We start from the raw sequence: 22,843 nt of genomic DNA, 5'->3' as shown, positions 1-22,843 counted from the left end.
ACGACATCGGCCGACTCGTCTTTATTTGTTTTGTACTTGGAAAACTAGGCTATGGTCACTGACACCAGAGCAATAGCTCAATTCATAAATTCAAGGTCTTTCCTGCAGACAACCCGGGTTGGATTCCTGCACAAACAGACTTCTCTGTTCTTACGGAGTAATTTATATTTATTAAATGATTAATTCGGACGCATTATGCATCAAAATGTTTGCCGCCTTCTTGTGACACTCACAATGTAAAAATCTAAGCTGTGTGATGTCTAAAGAAAATATATAAATTAATATGTGATTGGTATGAAAGTTAGTAGATTGAGAAGTGGGTTAATTAAGTCGATAAACTAAGCATAATAGAGTATTAATAGCCAGTTAGGTAAGGTGTGTGTGTGTGTGTGTGTGTGTGTGTGTGTGTGTGTGTGTGTGTGTGTGCCCACACACACCATACCTAACACTAGCGAAACAGGCCTTCAACACATTAATTTGGCGTTTATTGCTGGTATAGATACATTTATATTTTTGAGTTGAGTGATTGATCTGAATTCATGAGACTAAAAAGAGTTGGAATTTGGACTCATTTCATGCTAATAACATTTGTAACATGTTGTACATTGACTGTGTGTTTGGTATTTGCCATTGGGTATTTTCTGTGAGTTATTTAGTGTATGCTTAAGAACTAGGTGTGTTTAAATAAGGTTTAATACCCAGAACAAAGAAAACATTTGTGTTAGAAAGTAAAGAGGGTTTTGCATTTGAAACAATTTGTGTTGAAGCAAAGTAGGTTTCATATTAAAAATAGTGTGACTGAAGGTGACGTGAAATCTCATAATATGGAAATTGGTTTCAGAGGAAATAGTGATTAAAGTTTTGGAAAAGTATTCAAAGGAATTGAATCAAGTGCAACTGGACTTGGTATATATCCGTGAAGATGTTTCGTCCCTCATCCAAGAGGTTTCATCAGTTCGTGCCTTTCTGACTAGACCAAGCTAGTCTGACTGGTTGGTGATGAAACTCAGATATTTATCCTCTTTGGGGTCGTTATCAGAGCTATTGATGTGCATGGCTCTTTGTGATCCGATGTTAAGCAGCGACGGTCATTGGGGGTGTTAGTTTCGACTTCGTTAGTGCTCCATTCAGTGGTCATGAGTCATTGGAGCTGTTAGTGACCGACTGTTGTTCTTGGAGGCTAGGCTTCTTGAGTCTCCTGGGTAGAGATGAAAGGACGGCATTGTAAGTGGGAGATAGGTGGTGTCGCGGACCTCCTCCTCTGTTGAGGGATGGTTTTTCCAGTTTCGCATAGATGGCTTTCTTCACCCCTCTTTCAAACCATCTATCTTCCCTGTCCAAAATGTGTACGTTGCTGTCCTCTGAGTGCGTCTTCTCCTTTAGGTGTAGATAAACTGCTGAGTCTTGTCCTGAGGAGTTTGGCCTTCTGTGTTGGGCCATCCGTTTGTGTAGTGGTTGTTTGGTTTCTCCTATGTAGTATAGGTCAGTGCAAACTCATTGTATTGTACAGCATACACCAGATTGCTTTTTGGGGTGTGTGGTACACGGTCTTTGGGATGAACCAGTCTTTGTCGGAGTGTGTTGCTGGGTTTGAAGTATACCGGGACGCGGTGTTTGTTAAAAATTCTCGGAGACCCCAGAAACATATGGGATGACTATGTTATTCCTTCTGTTCCTTTTCTCCTCATCGCTCACCCGGTTGGTCTTTTTGGAACGTGTTGCAGTTTTCACAAAGGTCGAACTGGGCTAGCCGCCCGTTTTTAAAGCTCCCTTCAGGTTTTTGTGTTCTTCTTGTTGGGCCTGAGTGCTGCTGGGTACATTGTTAGCTCTGTGTTGCAGAGTTCTGATGACGCTCAGTTTGTGTTCCAGAGGGTGGTGTGAGTCAAAAAGTAGATATTGGTCTGTGTGTGTAGGTTTCCTGTAAACCCCAATGTGGAGGCTCCTGTCGTCCCCAATGTGGATGTCACAGTCCAAGAAGGGCAAACTGTTGTTCTTTACATCTTCCCTTGTGAACTTAATGTTCTTGTCCACTGAGTTGATGTGTTTGGTAAATGCTTGCACCTCTTGTGTTTGGATTTTGACCCATGTGTCATCCACATATCTGAACCAGTGGCTCGGAGGTGTTCCTCTGAAGGAGTTCAGGGCCCTGTGTTCTACATCTTCCATATATAAGTTGGCCACAGTGGGAGACACTGGTGAGCCCATTGCACAGCCATGTTTCTGTCTGTAAAACTGGCCCCTGAATTGGAAATATGTAGTGTTCAGGCAAATGTCCAGTAGTTGGCAAATCTGATCACGCATATCAATATCTCTGATAACGACCGCCGTTGCTAAACATCGGAACACAAAGAGCCATGGACATCAATAGCTCTGATAACGACTCCAAAGAGGATAAATATTTGAGTTTCATCACCAGCCAGTCAGACTAGCTTGGTCTAGTCAAAAAGGTACGAACTGATGAAGCCTCTTGGATGAGAGGCGAAACGTCTTCACGGATATATACCAAGTCCAGTTGCACTTGATTCAATTCCTTTGGATAACCATGACCTGGATGAATGAGAACATTCACAGACATCTTATGGAAAAGTAGTTTCCTACAACTGAAATAAATTGAGAAATAAGATAAAGACAGTGATTTGATATTTTATTTTATTATAATTTCATTTATATTTTGAAAAGTAAATAATTTTATGTTGACTGTATTTGATTGAGTTCCATTACTCATTGAGATATATGTAGTGCCCCCATGCCGTGGTGATGGGCATGAAACCTTAAATTAACTAAACTCTCTCCTAGGGGCGCCCTGAGTTCTTTTTAACTTATGTCTACAAATAATAATGTATAATGTTTTGAAGATGAGTTTTTCTTTTTGTAGGTTCCTCCCAGTTATCTTAATGATCTGAGAATATTCACTTGTGAAATATTTCAAGATAGTATCTCTAAATAACGACATGCTTATAATAATAATGAGATATTTCAAACTAATGAGTCGTGAGCTGTTTTTTTCTTTCTTTTAAGCGGTGAAAATGGGCTTCCATACTTAGGTGATGTATTGGAAGAAGCCAGAAGTAAAAAAATAAAATTAAAATCCACAAGTACAGCCTAATGCAATTCAAAAGAGGTAGACAGTCAATGTCAAAAACTTGAGCTTACTTTTTGCCTATTTGTCATCTTGATTTGTTACAGGCAAGCCATTATCATTTCATCAAATGCCATTGATAGATTACAGCTGTGGAACAATTTTCTTACCGTAAAAATAAATTCTCAAAGTCAGCACTTGCATAAGGAAAAGTTCAGTTCACTTTAATCTTGCAATTGCAGGCAAAGGTGACAAACAGCATAGCTACAGTGCTTCAGATGGACTGTCTCCCCAAATGTAGAGAAACAATTATTTTTGTACAGTAAATAGCAATACACATAGAATGTAGTTTAAATTCACAGGGTTATATCAATTCCTTTCACAATAGTATGGTCGACTTTCTGGCTCCAACAGTAAGGTGAAAACAACATAAATGAATTAGCATTGAACACCATTGGCCCATTGGGTTTGGCTTGGCACATGAGCCAGTGTTCTTTGCATAAACAAGAGTAACTAGCATATGGGCAATTGACTCATGGGGTTAGGGGAATCCTTCAGGGAGTAATTATCCAGTGACAGATAACTCAATTAGGCTCAAATTAAGTAAGCACCTATGTATGTAAAGAGGCACTCAGAAACTCGGTGCCTCCTTGTCTGGAGGAAAGCTCTTGATTATAACAAAAGGGGAAAAATATGCTTCCAGACAGCAGACTTAAAGTCTCACTTTGCCTTCTGAATGCCATGTGCAAGCAGGTTATTGCAAAAGTCAACTCTATAGAACATGTTCTACCAAACTGAACACTGAATACAATAAATGCAGAAAAACGCTACATAGAAATCAAATACCATACCCATGGTAATCAGTGGACCCCCTGCTATTCTACCAGGCCAATAGCAGAGATAATTGCTATGTGCTTTAAAAATCCAACCTAAAACCTATAGCTAACCAGAAGCTAAAGAAAATTATTTGGGGGTTTTCACATGTTTAGAAGACATTTAAGCCCTCAACCTAATACGATATATGGATCAGGCCATGATAATGAAGGGACAATGAAAGAGTTTCAGGGGAGAACCCTTAGTGCAGCTCTGGGTAATAAATCATAAAGGAGCTGTTTGAAACCAGCCACTGTGGACACATGGATCTACTGTAACTTTACTGAGGTACTGTCATAACTGTTTAGAAGAACAGAACTGGCAAGAAAAGCGGGTCTTTGTGTATTTTCATGTGGTCTTGTACTGCTGTTGCGTGTATGTATATGTGCACTGGTTTTCTCACATGTGTGTATCGCTTATGTGAGTGGGTGTCTTTTCTGGTATTTGGTAATGTGCATGCACTGTTGTGCTTTTTTGTTTACTCAAAAAAGCTTTTAGTGAAATATATAACATTAGACCCCTTATTGAGCAGTCAACTGTTGTTAGCTGTAGTGTTATATTTGGCAGAGCATTTGCATGATATTAGAATAAGTTGTCAGTGGAGCCATTATTGTAGCTTCTACAGATAATTGATACAGAACCTGGAAACACTCAATTGAAAACAATAGGAGTTCAAACACTTTGGTATGACTGACGAGCTAAACCGGGATTCCAAATGAACACTCCTATTCATAGGTGCATCATGAATATGGATGCACATATAAAAGTTATTATGCCTGTTTAGAAGTATTTAAATGATATAGTCTAGTCAGAACATAATTTTGCTCTTAACAGCTTTTAAGAGAAAAAAAAGACTGAAGTGAAATATTGTGTGCATTCCACTGGTCTTATTACAACATATATTAACTGAGCTGTTGACTGACAGGGCTACAGCAGACATTATAGGAGTGTGTGGTAGGGCATTCACAACTGCTGCATTTAAGTAGTAACCAATACTCCCAAAAAGTAGTTGAGTAGTTGATGAATCACTGGTGATATATCATATTTTGTGACCCAATAACAACAATAAATTCTTGTCAAAAAGGTCTCAAATACAACCAGTAAAGGGTTAACTAATGTAGGCAGGACCAACCTGTGAGGTAGATTAAATAGTAGAGTCCTCGATTGGCTCCGAGAGGCTGTTTACAAATGAGCTGCAATCTGATTGGACTAAACCCCAGCTAGCCTGTCTGAGCTAGAGGGTTTGACTGTAGTAACAGTGCAACTGCTTTCTTGCAGGTCCACGTTCTGGTGACTTTCAACCGAATGCATCGGTGGTTGTTGTGGTGACAGCAGCTGTTGAAAAGCCTAAATGGCTTAAATGATCTTAAATTGAATGTTCAATACTGCATATATTTGCCTGGTCCTTTTTGTCCTACATTATGTAAATTAAACGGTATCACCAACTAGAAGCATTCACATTTCTTCAAGTTACTTTTAACGTGGCGAAAAACAAGTCAGTTACCTTACTGGAACAGTCCGTTGTTGGGATGGTGAGGGTCCTTCATAATCCTGTAGGCTCTGGTTTGCCACCTCTTGGTGTATAAGTCCTGCAGGGTGGGGAGTGAGTTACCAATAGTGCGCTCAGCCGAACGCACTACCGTATGCAGAGCCTTCCTATCCTGGGCGGTGTTGTTGTCAAACCAGACAGAGATGCATCCTGTCAGGATGCTCTCCACTGCCCCAGAGTAGGCCTGGAGGATCTTCCAGGGGACTTTGAATTTCCTCAGCTGCCTGAGGTGATAGAGGCACTGCCTTGCCTTGCTCACCAAAGTGTCTGTGTGTGAGTGCCATGTGAGATCCTCTGTAATGTGGACTCCCAGGTATTTATACCTGCTCACCCTCTCCACAGTAGTCTCATTAATCCTCAATGATGAGTACGTCCTCAGTTGTTGTTGTGCCCTCCTAAAGTCCACAATCATCTCCTTAGTTTTGGAGACATTCAAGAGGAGGCTGTTGTCCTGGCACCAGACTGATAAAGCAACAACTTCCTCCTGGTAGGCTTTCTCTTGATGCAATGTTTGCTTTGAGAATTTTGATCAAGAAGTACAGAGAAGGCCAGAAGGAGCTACATTGTGTCTTTGTAGATTTAGAGAAAGCATATGACAGGGTGCCGAGAGAGGAGCTGTGGTATTGTATGAGGAAGTCGGGAGTTGCAGAGATGTATGAGTGCTCCGGAATTGCTAGTCTGCGGTGCCGAAAGCTGGGTTTATCTCAGGCTATGCATCCTTGCTCCCCCTCAACTTTCTTGCTTTAACTGAGACCTGGATCATGCCAAAAAACACTACCACACCCACAGCTCTTTCAGATGTGTACGCTTTTTCTCACACTCCCAGAGCTGGGAGGCAAGGTGGTGGTACTGGCCTGCTAATCTCCCCGAAATGGAAATACTCTCTTGTTAACATTCCACAATTTTCTCCGCCCTCTTTTGAATTTCATGCTGTTATTGTCTCTTATCCAGTCAAGCTCACCATTGTGGTTGTGTGCCGCCCACCAGGCCCCCTTGGTGAGTTTCTGGAGGAGCCTGACACACTTGTCTCACACTTCCCTGATGATGACTCTGCACTTATCCTTCTTGGTGACTTCAACATCCACACTGACAAGCTAGATCCTCTTCTATCTTTCCTCTCCTCCACCTCTCACCCTCTTCTCCTACTCACAAGGCTGGCAACCAGTTGGACCTTATCTTTACTAGACACTGTCCTATTTCCAATCTCTCTGTTACTCCCCTCCAGCTCTCTGACCACTATTTTATGTCCTACTCTCTCTTCCTCTCTTCTCCCCCCTCACCCCCTCCCCCTACCCACGTGGTTTCCACCCGTAGACACCGCCGCTGTCTCTCCGCCACTGATCTTTCTTGCTCTGATACGTCTATCCTCCCTACACTCGAATCTTTCTCTTTCCTATCCATTGACACTGCTACTGATCTTCTTCCCTCTACCCTCTCCTCTTCTCTGGACAATCTCTGTCCCCTCACCTCCGGGGCTGACTCAGTACGTACTGACCGACGGAGCCCAAGAATGGCAGAGTGCAAATGGAGAAAAGGCAAACCCCCAGAGGACCTTCTCAACTTCCAATATCTTCTTTCCACTTATTCCTCCTCCCTTTCTGCTGCTATAGCTGACTTCTATTGCTCTAAAATCCTATCATCTGCCTCTAATCCTAAGAAACTCTTTGAAACCTTCTCTACACTTCAACCCCCACATCCTCCTCCTACTTCCTCCCTTCTTCCTGATGACTTCGCTGAGTTCTTTGACAAGAAGGTAAACAACATCAGATCCTGCTTTTCTCACCACCCGGTTAGCGCTCCTTGCACTAGCCCACCCTCTGCACCCTCCCTCACCCCTCCATGTCCCACCCTATCCCACCTCACTGCCCTCTCCCCCGTCGAGGTCCTCAATCTCATCACATCCAGTCGCCCCACCACATGCTCCCTTGACCCGGTCCCCTCTCCTCTTCTTCAGTCTATAGCACCTGAACTCCTTCTCTTTCTAACCCACCTCATCAACTCCTCCCTCCAGGCAGAATGTTTTCCATCTGCCTTCAAGACTGCTAGAGTCACCCCCTCCTCAAGAAACCATCACTTGTCCCCTCTGATGTCAAAAACTACAGACCGGTTTCCCTTCTACTCTTGCGATCCAAAACACTCGAACATGCTGTCTTTAACCAACTTTCTTCGTACCTCCACCAGAACAACCTCCTGGACCCCAACCAGTCTGGGTTCAAGATGGGTCACTCAACAGAGACGGCCGTCCTTGCAGTGACAGAGTCACTGCGCTCTGTGAGAGCAAACTCTCTCTCCTCTGTCCTGATACTCCTGGACCTGTCAGCTGTGTTCGACACAGTGAACCACCGGATCCTCCTCTCTACCCTCGAAGGGCTGGGTGTCACAGGCTCTGCACTCTCAATGTTTGCATCCTACCTGACGGGTCGCTCCTACCAGGTGACATGGAGGGGATCTGTGTCGGAGTCTCGCAGACTGACTACAGGCGTTCCACAAGGTTCGGATCTGGGTCCTCTCCTATTCTCCTTGTCACAACATCCCTGGTTCTGTTATTCACTCACATGACTTCTCTTACTATTGTTACGCCGATGACACCCAGCTGATCTTGTCCTTCCCTCCCTCTGACACACAAGTAGAGACATTGCTGCGTGCGTGACTGGCGTCTCGGAGTGGATGGCAATACACCACCTGGAGCTCAATCTGGACAAGACTGAGCTGATGTTCCTCCCGGGGAATGGTTGCCCACACCGAAACCTGGCCATCACCATTGACAACACCATGGTGAATCCAACTCAGACTGTGAGGAATCTGGGTGTGATCCTGGACGACCAGCTATCGTTTGCTGCAAACGTTGCATCGGTTGCTCGCTCCTGCAGATTTCTCCTCTATAACATTAGGAGGACTCGCTCGTTCCTCACCAACGAGATGGCACAGGTGCTCACCCAGGCTCTGGTCATCTCCCGGCTGGACTACGGCAACTCCCTCCTTGCTGGTGCCCTGGCATCGGCCATCAGACCTCTGGAGCCTGTTCAGAAAGCTGCAGCTCATCTGGTGTTCAACCGCCCTAAGTTCTCCCACACAACTCCCTTTTTCATGTCCCTACACTAGTTCCCAGTAGCTGCTCACATCCAGTTTAAGACTCTGGGGCTAGCCTACAGGTCAGTGAAAGGAACAGCTCCTTCCTATCTGCAGGCCATGGTCAAGCCCTACACCCCCGCCTGACCACTTCGCTCTGCTGCCTTGGGACGCCTGGTTGCCCTGTCGCTCAGAGGCCCCTGCTGCCGATTGACCTGGTCACGGCTCTTTTCTGTCCTGACCCCACAGTGGTGTAAGGAACTCCCCACTGATGTCAGGACAGCGGAGTCGCTGCCCATCTTTCAGCGCAGGTTGAAAACTCACCTCTTCAAGAACTAATACCCTGTTACTTGCTCTTAGCACTTATTGTATTCACTCATTTAAAAAAAAAACTTTTTTGCACTTTCACTTTAGCACTGGTTTTGCTCTTAGATGCTTGTTTAGGGAGAAGATGCACTTATGACCTCTGATGACTAGTAGTTCTCCTGATTTCCTACGTTAAATGTACTTATTGTAAGTCGCTTTGGATAAATGTGTCGGCCAAATAACTAATGTAGGAGTGGTGCAGGATATATATGAGGGAAGTATGACAATGGTGATGTGTGCGGTTGGAATGACAGATGAGTTCAAGGTGGAGGTGGGATTACATCAAGGATTGGCTCTGAGCCCTTTCATGTTTGCAATGGTGATGGACAGGTTGATGGACAAGATCAGGCAGGAGTCTTCATGGACGCTGATGTTCGCTGATGACATTGTGATCTGTAGCGAGAGTAGGATGCAGGTTGAGGTGAGCCTGGAGGGGTGGAGGTATGCCCTGGAGAGAAGAGGAATGAAAGTCAGTAGGAGCAAGATGTAATACCTATGCGTGAATGAGAGGGAGGACAGTGGAATGGTGAGGATGCAAGGAGTGGAGGTGACCGAAGGCATATTAATTTAAATACTTGGGGTCAACTGTCCAAAGTAACAGGGAGTGCAGGAGAGAGGTGAAGAAGAGAGTGCAGGCAGGGTGGAGTGGGTGGAGAAGAGTGTCAGGAGTGATTTGCGACAGAAGGTTACCAGCAAGAGTTAAAGGGAAGGTTTACAAGATGGTTGTGAGACCAGCTATGCTATATGGTTTGGAGACAGTGGCACTGATGAAAAGACAGGACACAGAGCTGGAGGTGGCAGAGTTGAAGATGCTAAGATTTTCACTAGGAGTGATGCAGAAGGACAGGATTAGGAATGATTATATTAGAGGTACCGCTCAAGTTGGACAGTTTGGAGACAAAGCAAGAGAAGCAAGATTGAGAGGGTTTGGACATGTGTGGAGGAGAGATGCTAGGTATATTGGGATAAGGATGGTCAATATGGAGCTGCCAGGGGAAAGGAAAAGAGGAAGGCCAAAAGGAGGTTTATGGATGTGGTGATGGAAGACATGTAGGTGGCTGGTTTGACAGAGGAAGATGCAGAAGACAGGAAGAAATGGAAACAGATGATCCACTGTGGCAACCCCTAACGGGAGCAGCCAAAAGTAGTAGTATATGTTAAGGAAGGGTTAGTGGTCTGTCTAGTCTTTTGAAACTATAACCGGTTCAATGCAAATCATTTTGACAGAAATCCACTTTCTCCTGCCAAGAGAGCTGAGGTTCTCCACTGACGTCATTGGTACCGGAAGTAAGCCAGTTTGCTATAGCGGGCTATGGCAATGCAGACAACATTGAGAATTATTGCGTACGTTATAGAGATGTCATCCCTAAGATTAATATGTGGACCTGAGGTTGAAAATCAGCAAAATTTCCTTTGAATGGTAACTTTAGTGATGCTAGCTGTTGAAAACATAAACAGAACACATTGTGTCCTCCTAAATGCCTTTAATTTTACTTTAATCAATTTAATACACATTCATCTGTGATTAATATCTATGCTAACCATTTATGTAAGTTAAATTTTGCACAGCAAGATTCAGTCACCTCTCGCAATATTTCTTATAATGTGGGAAACAAACCGCAGCTGAAAGTGCAGCTCTGTTTTATTGTTTTCCTCAGTTGGAAAGTGATCCATATTCAATCATTTAACAGCTCAGACAACCCCACACACAGCCAGAAGGTCCTGGGTTTGAGCCCCGGGGTAGTCCAACCTTGGGGGTCATCCTCTGTGTAGAGTTTGCATGTTCTCCTCGTGTCTGCGTGGGTTTCCTCTTGGTGATCTGGTTTCCTCCTACAGTCCAAAGACCTGTAGGTCAGGTGAATTGGCCAGAGTAAATTGTCCCTGGGGAGGTGTGTGTGTGTGTGTGTGTGTGTGTGTGTGTGTGTGTGTGTGTGTGTGTGTGTGTGTGTGTGTGTGTGTGTGTGTGTGTGTGTGTGTGTGTGCCTTTAGCTATCCTTGTCCAGACCAAATGTCCACACAAAGATAGCAAACCTGACAGCACGTACCTTGTGCGGACATTTCAGAGGTCCGCACCAGGAAAAGGGTCTATTTTAGGGTTAGGAGTTGGTTTTAGGGTTACGGTTAGGTTAAAGTTAGGGTTAGGCATGCAGTTTGCGTGGGTAAGGTTAGGGTTAAGGGCTAGGAAATGAATTTAGTCAATGAGGGGTCCGCACAAGTATAGTGAAACACGACTGTGTGTGTGTGTGTGTGTGTGTGTGTGTGTGTGTGTGTGTGTGTGTGTGAGAACCCTGTGATGGTCTCGCAGCCTGTCCAGGGTGTCTCCCCACCTGCTGCCCAATGACTGCTGGGATAGGCTCCAGCATCCCCGCAACCCTGATTAAGGATAAGCGGTTGGGATAATGAATGAATGAACAGCTCAGACAGGCTAGCTGGGGGTTTAGCCCAATCAAATTGCAGCTCATATTTATACAGCCTCTCAGAGCCAGTCAAGGACTCTGCTATTTCATCTACCCCCAGGTTGGTCCTACCTACATTAGTTAACCCTTTACCGGTTTTATTTGAGAACTTTTTGACAAGAATTGATCATTGTCATTGGGTGATAAAAGTATGTTAAATCTCCTGCGATTGATTGACTACTCCACTACTTTTTGGGAGTAGTTGATGACTACTAAAATGCAGCAGTTGTGAATGCCCTACTGGGTAGTACTGATTGATAAAGAGAAAACGACTAATGGCCCCCTAACTCCCAAGATTATTGAACATTTTAATTTTGCCTGAGTTGTTTTATGTTGACAGCCACAAAGTACTTTGCTCACACTTAACGCCCCCACCACACTATGCAGCTATCAGAGTAAACAATATCTGAGCATGTTTGAAAATGGCAGAATGCTGTTGGCAAAAGTGCTGTGTCTCTGTTGCTTTTTAATATTGAGTAACTGCCGATTACATGTACACTACCGTTCAAAAGTTTGGGATCACCCAAACAATTTTGTGTTTTCCATGAAAAGTCACACTTATTCACCACCATATGTTGTGAAATGAATAGAAAATAGAGTCAAGACATTGACAAGGTTAGAAATAATGATTTGTATTTGAAATAAGATTTTTTTTACATCAAACTTTGCTTTCGTCAAAGAATCCTCCATTTGCAGCAATTACAGCATTGCAGACCTTTGGCATTCTAGCTGTTAATTTGTTGAGGTAATCTGGAGAAATTGCACCCCACGCTTCCAGAAGCAGCTCCCACAAGTTGGATTGGTTGGATGGGCACTTCTTGCGTATCATACGGTCAAGCTGCTCCCACAACAGCTCAATGGGGTTCAGATCTGGTGACTGCGCTGGCCACTCCATTACCGATAGAATACCAGCTGCCTGCTTCTGCTCTAAATAGTTCTTGCACAATTTGGAGGTGTGTTTAGGGTCATTGTCCTGTTGTAGGATGAAATTGGCTCCAATCAAGCGCTGTCCACTGGGTATGGCATGGCGTTGCAAAATGGAGTGATAGCCTTCCTTATTCAGAATCCCTTTTACCCTGTACAAATCTCCCACCTTACCAGCACCAAAGCAACCCCAGACCATCACATTACCTCCACCATGCTTAACAGATGGCGTCAGGCATTCTTCCAGCATCTTTTCATTTGTTCTGCGTCTCACAAACGTTCTTCTTTGTGATCCAAACACCTCAAACTTGGATTCATCCGTCCACAACACTTTTTTCCAGTCTTCCTCTGTCCAATGTCTGTGTTCTTTTGCCCATCTTAATCTTTTTCTTTTATTGGTCAGTCTCCGATATCGCTTTTTCTTTGCCACTCTGCCCTGAAGCCCAGAATCCCGCAGCCGCCTCTTCACTGTAGATGTTGACACTGGTGTTTTGCGGGTACTATTTAATGAAGATGCCAGTTGGGGACCTGTGAGGCGTCTGTTTCTCAAACTAGAGACTCTAATGTACTTATCTTCTTGCTCAGTTGTGCAACGCGGCCTCCCACTTCTTTTTCTACTCTGGTTAGAGCCTGTTTGTGCTGTCCTCTGAAGGGAGTAGTACACACCGGTGTAGGAAATCTTCTATTTCTTAGCAATTTCTCGCATGGAATAGCCTTCATTTCTAAGAACAAGAATAGACTGTCGAGTTTCAGATGAAAGTTCTCTTTTTCTGGCCATTTTGAGCGTTTAATTGACCCCACAAATGTGATGCTCCAGAAACTCAATCTGCTCAAAGGAAGGTCAGTTTTGTAGCTTCTGTAACGAGCTAAACTGTTTTCAGATGTGTGAACATGATTGCACAAGGGTTTTCTAATCATCAATTAGCCTTCTGAGCCAATGAGCAAACACATTGTACCATTAGAACACTGGAGTGATAGTTGCTTGAAATGGGCCTCTATACACCTATGTAGATATTGCACCAAAAACCAGACATTTGCAGCTAGAATAGTCATTTACCACATTAGCAATGTATAGAGTGTATTTCTTTAAAGTTAAGACTAGTTTAAAGTTATCTTCATTGAAAAGTACAGTGCTTTTCCTTCAAAAATATGGACATTTCAATGTGATCCCAAACTTTTGAACGGTAGTGTATGTGTTACATGCATGGGTTATCTGGCCCATGTCTGTTTTGGGAATAGTGCTCATCATGAGTGAGGCTCCTGTTTTCATTATGGCTAGACTAATGCTATCAATAAAACATATGGTTACAGACTTCATGTTTTCATAGAATAATATGCATTTTCTTCCCTGTCTGCCTGCTTGGTGAGAATGTAGGTAGTGGAATTGATTGAATAGAGTCTCCTGACTGTAATTTCAGCTGCAGTCACTATGGAAACCATCACTTTTCTTCTGCAGATTACATGAAATGCTGACCACACCCAAAAATAATCACATTTATGACTCACTTTATAGGATTCAAGAAACACATGTTCTGTATTGATTATGTGCAGTGTAGTCTACCCAAAATAGCTGAGATAAGGAAAACGATTGCTCAAAGCCAGATTCACAATAAAAAAAAATTTTTTTATTTTCCCGATATATACTCGTGCTTGCGGGCCTTTTTCTTCACCACACTTTCATTAGCTGAGGAAAGTAAAGACTGTGTACTTTTGGTGACTCAGGGTATTCGTAGACAGAAAGGTCCCTGTTTGATGTTGTACAGTTTTACAATTTTCAGTTACAAAGATGGCACTTTTTATAAAATGCTGGATTATAGTTGCAAAAGCTGTTGATAACAGACAAATTACCTTTTGTGTATGCTTAGAGGCAAAAAATATGTTTTAAACATATTTATGAAAGAAACTAAAAAAATAAGACGAAGAAATAAATTCAACTTGTAAGGGCACAGGGATAATAAGTGCTTGCTTTTTTTGTTGTATTTCACTTTTGATACCTGAAACACATAAGGGGCCACTCACATTCTAATGATGACTCTAATCTTATCTAACTAAATAAGCTGTTATAGTATGGACACAAATTACAAGAAAGGGTGCGCTGGTGGCTCAGCTGATAGATAGATGCACCACTTAGGCTCAGGCCTTATGTCAACATCCTGGGTTTGAGCTGGGACCTTTGTCACTTGTCATCCCCTCATCTGTTTCATGTCCTTCTACACTTTCCTGGCAATGAAGGCTAAAATGGCATAAATTGAAAAAAAAAAAAAAAACAAGAAAAAAACAAAACAAAAATCACTTAATCTCTGTCTTGGGAGAGAGATCCCACCTCTGTTCTCCCTGAGGTTTCTTTCTATATTTTTCTCATTCCCTGTTAATGAGTTTTTTAGGAAGTTATTCCTTATCCGATGCGAGGGTCTAAGAACAGGACCTTGTGTTGCTGTAAAGCCCCTGAAGCTAATTTGTGATATTAGGTTATGGGTTATTCTCATATTATGTCACATATCACGTGACAGCGATACATCCACCATGTTGGAGGACAATGGCTCCAATCCATAGGCTACTGTGTTGCTCTCACTGTGCGATGCTAAACGTTTTCTAAACAGTCGGAGTGGGCAGAATTTGTTTCAAGATTTGATTCCTACAGAATAGCTATCATGGTTGGATATTTTACAATTTGGTTCATACAGAATAGCTATCATGGTTCAATATTTTACAATGGTTAATTTCTGCGCTGTTTTTGGTTGTTCTAATCAAGCTGACAGAGAGCGGAACAAGTCCTACTTTTGCATTCCAAAGATAATCAGCCATCATGGAGATGTCAAGTCAGGTCGTCAATTTTACTTGTATAGCCCAATATCACAAATTACAAATTTGCCTCAAGGGGCTTTATAGCAACACAACGTCCTGTCCTTAGACCCTCGAGAAGAAACTCGAAGGTTGTCAGAGGAAAGAAGAAGAAGAAAATGGATATCGAGGATAAGTCGGGAACATCTTACAGATGAAAAATTCATATACAGAAGTTAAGATAACTGCTTTTACAAAAGGGAAAAAGCAGCTTGGTCCTCTAGAAATTGAGGCAACAAGAATGTTTGCATCAGTCCGCATCCATGTGGAGTGTGTCATTGGCATAGTATGGAGAAAATTTACATCTTTACAAGGAATTTTACCAACAGACTACCTCAGTAATAAGGATAGTGCTGGTATGACAACAGTGGATAAAACTGCCTTGGTTTCTTGTACATTGACATGTGTGGGACTCAGTAGTTCCCTCAGACTGATACAACTTTCAAGTTATGTATTATTCATTGTATAAAACTGTTATACTTTTTAAGAAACAAAATCATTTAAAAATAAAGACATTTAATTTTAATAGACATTTTTCAGTTGTGTGTCAACCATCATCAGCTAAATCTTAAAATTACATGGTTTGAATATAATTGGTACAAGAGGGAGAGAAACTGCTTTTGTTTTGTAAATTTTTTAACATATCGGGCTAACATATCGATAAGTGCGAATTTTTCCATACATTTCCTTGGATTTTCCATATAAATCTTGTACATACATTCTTGATGGAAGCCATCTTGGAATTGCATAAGATTGGCCTAACAGCCAAAAATTCTCAAGTCGAATCTGATCCTTTGTGCCGTTTGGCCAGAACTTTGCAAAATTTATTTTGCAAACTGTTTTTTGAAGAGTGGATCACAACTGCGATGCTTTATTTTGGTAGGTTTGTCCGATTTTCACTGAAAATTTCGTTTTTGTAAACACAGATGGACAATGAGAACTTCAGTGTAAACAGTGGTTGCTAAGGTCTAGTTGTCCTCCAACATGGCGGAGCTGTTCGTTGTCAATGAAAAAGTCATGCGATTGAGAATAACCCATACAAATAAAATTGACTTGACTTAATCTCATTTGCAATTGTTTTTTCCTTGTGATTTTACTTTGTTGTACAGGGGCAGGGGGTTCTTTTGAACAAGTTTGCTTTTTTACCAAGGCATTGGCACATCATTATGTTGGAAACGTAAAAAAGTTATTCAACATGCAAAGACCACCCCAAGCCTATTTTGACATAAATAAATATAAAATGGGTCACCGAAGGTTCCAGCTGATGCAGTGATCCTATCAGTTGCTCCTCTGCAATACTTCTCCAAATTTCACCATCCTGACACAATGTCATATTTTTTACATTTGTCACAAACCAAGCTTAACAAAAAAAAAACAAAAAAAACATAATCCTCAGCACCAGTTTTGAGTGTCTGAGTTGCATTTTTGTCCCTAATGCATAGGATCTTGAGATAACCTGAATTATCCTTGTGGGAAACTGACCAAACATTACAAAAGTGAATTCTTCACTTTGTCGTACATTCTCTGTTAAACATATCTCTCTCTCTCTCTTCTCTTTTTCTTAGGTGACCACCCTGGTCAACACCAGTAACAAAGGGCCATCCAGTAAGAAGAAGGGGCGCTCCAAGAAGGCCCATGTGCTGGCTGTATCTGTGGAGCAGGCCACACAAAACTTTCTGGAGAAGGGTGAGCAGATTGCTAAAGACAGCCAGGACCTCAAGGAGGAGCTCATTGTAGCTGTAGAGGATGTTCGCAAGCAAGGTAAGCTAGTGAACAGTCCTCGTATAGACAGGTAAATCCTCCAGTTATTATGAGGTTGTTTTGATATTGGTCAGCTGTATGAAAAAAAGCACAATATCTCAACGACATAACCACAATGTAGGTAGACATCTAGCAATCCCTTGCTGTTCGCCACATTCATATTGTTCTGTTCTGTCAATCTTCCAGAAAAAAATGTAACTGGCTTATTCCTTGGAAGTACAGAATGGTGCATGATGAGGTTAAACATATCCTCTCTCAGAGTTTTCCAAAGATAGTTGCATTTATCTTTGAATTAAGGAAGACACACACCACCTGAAAAAGGGGTGAGAGGGAGATTTGCAATGTAATTGGATTTGCTTGTCCACCACTGGAAATAGTTTGGCTCACATTGTAATGGATCCTAATCTAAATGAAATCCTGAAAACATACTAACAGTATCGCACAATTACCATGCCGAGAAATAAAGAAATCACCACTACAGCAAAAGTGATCAGCCAAAACTTTAAAACAGCTGACAGGTGAAGTGAATAACATTGATTATCTTGTTACAATGGCACCTGTCAAGGGGTGGGATGTATTAGATAGAGCTGTCTAGATCATGAAATTTTAGTTGACGATTGTCATACAAATAATCACGGTTAATGATTAAATTGTAATTTTTATGTCAGATTTTTGTCTTTTTTATTATTTACTAATTTTATGTCAGATGATTCAATATCTACATTGCTTTAACTCCTGTAATAATAACTCCAAACAGGATACTGATAGAATAAAATAGAATGATTTGCAATTAACTTAGCCTCTTGCAACTAAGAATGAATAAATCATAAAATGTCACTATAGCAATGAATGGTATTTCTTGCAACCACCAGTGGTTTAGCTGAAGGTTCTGTGTTATGACAGTTTTTTTTCCTTTTAAAACAAGGCATCCTTTAGATCCAGTCCAACTAAAACCAAGAATAAAGATTAACTTAAAAAAAAAAGAAGTTTCGTTTGACTTGCAGAGGAAACACAGCCAGAGGCAAGATTTAAGCTTTCTCACAAGCTACAAGTAAAAAAACGGGTACATCCTCAAAAAACTCAGGCTGATTTATAATTTAATCTTATTTTTTCTTTCCAAGTTCGGCAAATTGGGTGGGGTGGTGGATCTGTAGATGGTTTTTAAGTTTGTGGTATTAGCACTTTTGACTGCTACCTTTTTGCTGCAAAATCTGACAAATCGCCTCCTCCAAGTTAGTGGGCTCTCCTTCATTTGGCTTAAAACCAAAATGTACCCACTGCGGTACTGTGGTGGTTGGCTTTGCAACTATGTCTATGATGGTAATGTCAACAGATGCTCGTCAAAACGCAGTCATCAAATATTATAGAATAAGCATCTCAAGATAAACAGTTTGTTGGTGCTAATTCACCACTCATATACTGGGGCGCAACAAGATGACGCCGTTAAAAGAGCACCAGTCAAACAACAAACTGTGGAAAATGATGTGGAAATACTGATGGAAATATGACATTTCTGTTAGTTTCATCCAGCTATTTTTATACAAATGAATGGAAACAATTCTAATGAATGTGCAAAATGATCACGGTCAGGTCAAATGATCGCGATCAGGCAATTGTGTAATAATTGTGATAGGCTTAGTATTAGGCAGGAAGTGAACCATCAGTTTTTGAAGTTGATGTGTTGGAAGTAGGAAAAATGGGCAAATGTAAGAATCTGAGCAACTTTGACAAGAACTAAATTTTTATGGCTAGATGACTGGGTCAGAACATCTCCAGAACAGCAGGTCTTGTGGGATGTCCCCGGTATGCAGTGGTCCGTACCTACCAAAAGCGGTCCAAGGAAGGATAACTGGTGAACCAGTGACAGGGAATGGGTGCCCAAGGCTCACTGATGCGCTTGGGGAGCAAGGGTAGCACGTCTGGTCTGATCCAAATTAAGAGCTACTGTAAGGCAAATTGCTGAAAAAGTTCATGCTGGCTATGATAGACAGGTGTCAGAACACACAGTGAGTCCCAGTTTACTGTATATGCGGTTTTGTAGCCTAAGACTAGTCAGAGTGCCCATGATGGCCGGCAAAAGTGCCTACGATGGGCACGTGAACGTCAGAACTGGACCATGGAGCAATAGAAGAAGGTGGCCCGGTCTAATGAATCACATTTTCTTTTACATCATGTGGATGGCCGGGTGCATATGTGTTTACCTGGGGAAGAGATGGCACCGGGATGCACTAGGGGAAGAAGGCAAGCTGGTGGAGGCAGTGTGATGCTCTGGGCAATGTTCTGCTGTGAAACCTTGGGTCCTGGCGTTCATGTGGACGTTACTTTGCCACGTACCACCTACCTAAACATAATTGCAGACCAAGTGCACCCCTTCATGGCAATCGTATTCCCTGATGGCAATGGTCTCAGGTCGTTTTCATGTTTTGGCTGATTGGTGTTTAACATAATGATACTTATTCAGACTCACTCAACTTTGCCATGAACCCCTCCCACAACAGGGAACAAATCACTATGACAATAGTCACAGTAGCTTCAAACAAGGTGGCAGCTAAAGGACAGTCAAACAAAAGTTTTTTTTTATTTTTTAAGAAAATGGCTCTTTCTCAAACATTCTTTATTTGACTACTTTTATTTTTATTTTCATTTTTATTTTGGGATCACAATAGACCGTTTCCCAGCCACTGATTTCATTTGCATAGTGCATGCAAGGGAATGAGATCCATTCTCAACACTGAAACCATTCATACAATGAAAGCTCATAGAAAAAGTAGACAGAAGTCCCAATCAGATTGTTCATTATCCACATAACATATTCAGATGCAGAACATGGGATAATAACAGGTGTACATAAAAGTGGAGCCAGTGAGATTGATTAAATGAAAAAGGAGGGATCAATTATAGACATGAAGAGGTAATTAGAAAAAATGATGCCATATCTTGCAGTATTCAGAGTGTCTCTAGCTCCTGGCGTCCGGGTAGCGTAGCAATCTACTCCGTTGTCTACCAATATGGGGATCTCTGGTTCGAATACCTCTGGCTTGGTTGGGTGTCCCTACAGACACAATTGGCCGTGTCTGCAGGTGGGAAGCCAGATGTGGGTATGTGTCCTGGTCGTTACACTAGCGCCTCCTCTGGATGGTTGCGGTGCCTGTTCAGGGGGGAGGGGGAACTGGGGGAAATAGCAGGATCCTCCCACGTACTACGTCCCCCTGGTGAAACTCCTTACTGTCAGGTGAAAAGAAGCGGCTGGCAACTCCACATGTATCTGAGGAGGCATGTGGTAGTCTGCAGCCCTCCTTGGATCGGCACAGGGGGTGGAGAGCTCCCGGGACAGCTCGGAAGAGTGGGGGTGATTGTCCAAGTACAATTGGGGAGAAAAAGGGGGGGGGGGGAAAGAAAAGAATGTCTCTGGCTCATTTTCTGTTTCATTCATTTTGCATAACTATAGTGTTGCACAAAGAAATCGCTTCAGATGACCTCTTTTGCCACCCAATAGGGATAATGTCATGAAATACAGACTGAGATGATTCAAAGTATAGAGGGATAGTCATTAGCACTGTCAGAGAGACACAGACATAATATCCCCTTTTCAAGGATTCTCACAGCTCCCTTCAGTCCAGCCTGGATGGGACTGAATGTATTTCACCATGGCAGCCCACAGATCCTGTCCCACCATTTCAAGATTAGAATGGCCTGTTTACAGATATTACTTGTATGGCTTCGAGCCAGCACATAACGGAGATTTTACAAGAACACAGTGTATAAATGGCAATTAAAAACGGTATGAAAAATGTCTTTTGACATATTTGATGAAGGAATTGTTACAATAAAAATCATGATATAGCAAAAATATTTTCAGTTATTCGAAAAAAAATCAAAGTAAGTTGAATCAGTTCATCTGGATACAACATTTATTGACATACGTTTCATCACTCAGCTAAGTGATATCTCAGACCGGTTGCCCCCTCTTTACGTGTCTGTGGACATGCTTCTGCAAGTCACTTATACGTGTTCATTGACACGTATCTCACAGATGCCGCTAGGGGCGCCCTGTAGCCTACTAGGTCTGTCATGACCATGGTCATGACGCAATAGAATGTCAAAAATATTGAACAAAGATGGCAGAGCGATGCAAAGCGAATGTTCTTAATATGTGAGTCATAGCTAAATTTGCCTGTCAGTATTCACGAAAGTAGCTAGGTAAATTAGCCTAATGATGCGTGTACATGTCATATTAACGTTATATGCGAGTGGATACTATATTTAAATTGAATAAATGTAAGCTAAATAAACGAAGTGTCAATGCAATCTCAATAAATTAGTCCCCACAATTTTGCATGCGATTTACCGAAAAACAATCGGAGTCTGGTAATGATGAATTTGTAATCCGGTAAAATGGTGCGCAAATCTAGCTATGGGGCAACAGCCAATTCTATAAAAAGGATGTCTAAATTAACATTTTACTTAAATATGTATTAGATGTAACATTACCTTGTGTGGTGGAGAAATTGTGGTGAATCCCGACCGATACAGCTCTGCCTAGACCTAGAACAGTGTTTCTCAACCCGGGGTCCGCGGACCCCTAGTGGTCCGTGGTGTAATTGCAAGGGGTCCGTGAAAATAAAATATCTTTAAAAAAAGATCCTATGACATTTGTAGAAATAGGATTATTTTACTCAAATGTGACTGAGACCTTTATCTACCTAAACTATAAAGGGTAACAGGACTTTTTTCTCTAATTACATCTGTTTCACAAGTGTAATTTATTGTATTTTAATAAGAGATCTCGCTCCTGTTTGCATTGTTAAAAGTAACTGCATAAAAATTCTGTTGTTACATATATCTGAAAGTTACTGAATACATATTCTGTTTTGTTACATACATCTGAAAGTTACTGCATAAGAATTCTGTTTTGTTAACTATATCTAAGTTCTAACTGAAAGCTCTTATTTTTGCCCCAAAGAGTGAATAAATGCTATGATGCAATTTAAAATGCAATTCTACTGTTTCTATCAAATTGCAACCCCCCTCCCCCAAGATCAGGTGGAGGGGTCCTCAGGGTAGATCAAAAATACGCAGGGGGTCCAGGACCCCAAAAAGGTTGAGAACCACTGACCTAGAAGACAGGATTGCGCCCCCAGTGGCCAGAAGACGGGATTGCGGCCCCAGTGGCAACTAATACGTGTCCATATACACGTATTTCGCTCTCGCAAAAACGTGTCCTCTGACACGTACGTATTGTGATGTAGTGTTGGATATCTTCAGTCTAAACTAACTGCAGATATCCCCACCCTTATAAACAGTACAGTACAATAGTTGCATAACGACCGAAACCAACGACCAGTTTGATATGCAAATATGGGTGTGACCATTAACTAGAGTTTCAATGGCCATGTGTACTATTCACAGAGGATTTGGGAATGCTGCAATCACAGCTTTGTAATGTGGCGATAGATGTATAACAACCGAAACCGGTGACAAGTTTCATGGAGTATGGACCATGAAACTGGTCATTGGTTTCAGTCGTTATGCAGCTGTACTGTTTATAAGGGTGGGGATACCTGCAGTCAGTTTAGACTTAAGATGTCACTTAGTTGAGAGATGAAACATATGTCATTAAACGTTGTATCCAGATGAACTGATTCAACCCTATTTGATTTTCTTACCTGCATTATTGAGCATGCATCAAGACCGAACAATCAGAATATGATTAATTAGCTAAATAGAAGGTTTTTCACAGAAAAAAAAAGTAGTGAAGCTACATGGCAACACAAACTATAATGATAGCATGATCATGTTAAACGGCAACGAATACCTCATGTGGCTGTGGAGAGCCACACACACACTTTTAGACACCAGATCTTAGTTCTCAGTTCTTGACTGCAGAGCTGGCAGGAGTAATAGGGTAAATGTATTTGCAACAGA

General features: G+C 41.9%; 1 protein-coding gene across 4 annotated transcripts in view; it reads left to right on the top strand.

Moving 5' to 3' along the window:
* ctnna2 (catenin (cadherin-associated protein), alpha 2) overlaps positions 1-22,843 on the top strand; it is a 732,381-nt gene that overhangs the window by 98,395 nt on the left and 611,143 nt on the right. For all 4 annotated transcript variants that reach the window (XM_056279507.1, XM_056279505.1, XM_056279506.1 and 1 more), the window contains exon 2: positions 16,723-16,918. In XM_056279507.1, coding sequence (XP_056135482.1) covers positions 16,723-16,918 — 196 coding nt within the window. The remainder of the gene's footprint in view (positions 1-16,722; positions 16,919-22,843) is intronic.

Source organism: Lampris incognitus, chromosome 5, assembly GCF_029633865.1.
Source record: "Lampris incognitus isolate fLamInc1 chromosome 5, fLamInc1.hap2, whole genome shotgun sequence".
In the NCBI taxonomy this organism is placed as follows: Eukaryota; Metazoa; Chordata; class Actinopteri; order Lampriformes; family Lampridae; genus Lampris; species Lampris incognitus.
This window is presented reverse-complemented; position numbering and strand designations above follow the sequence as displayed.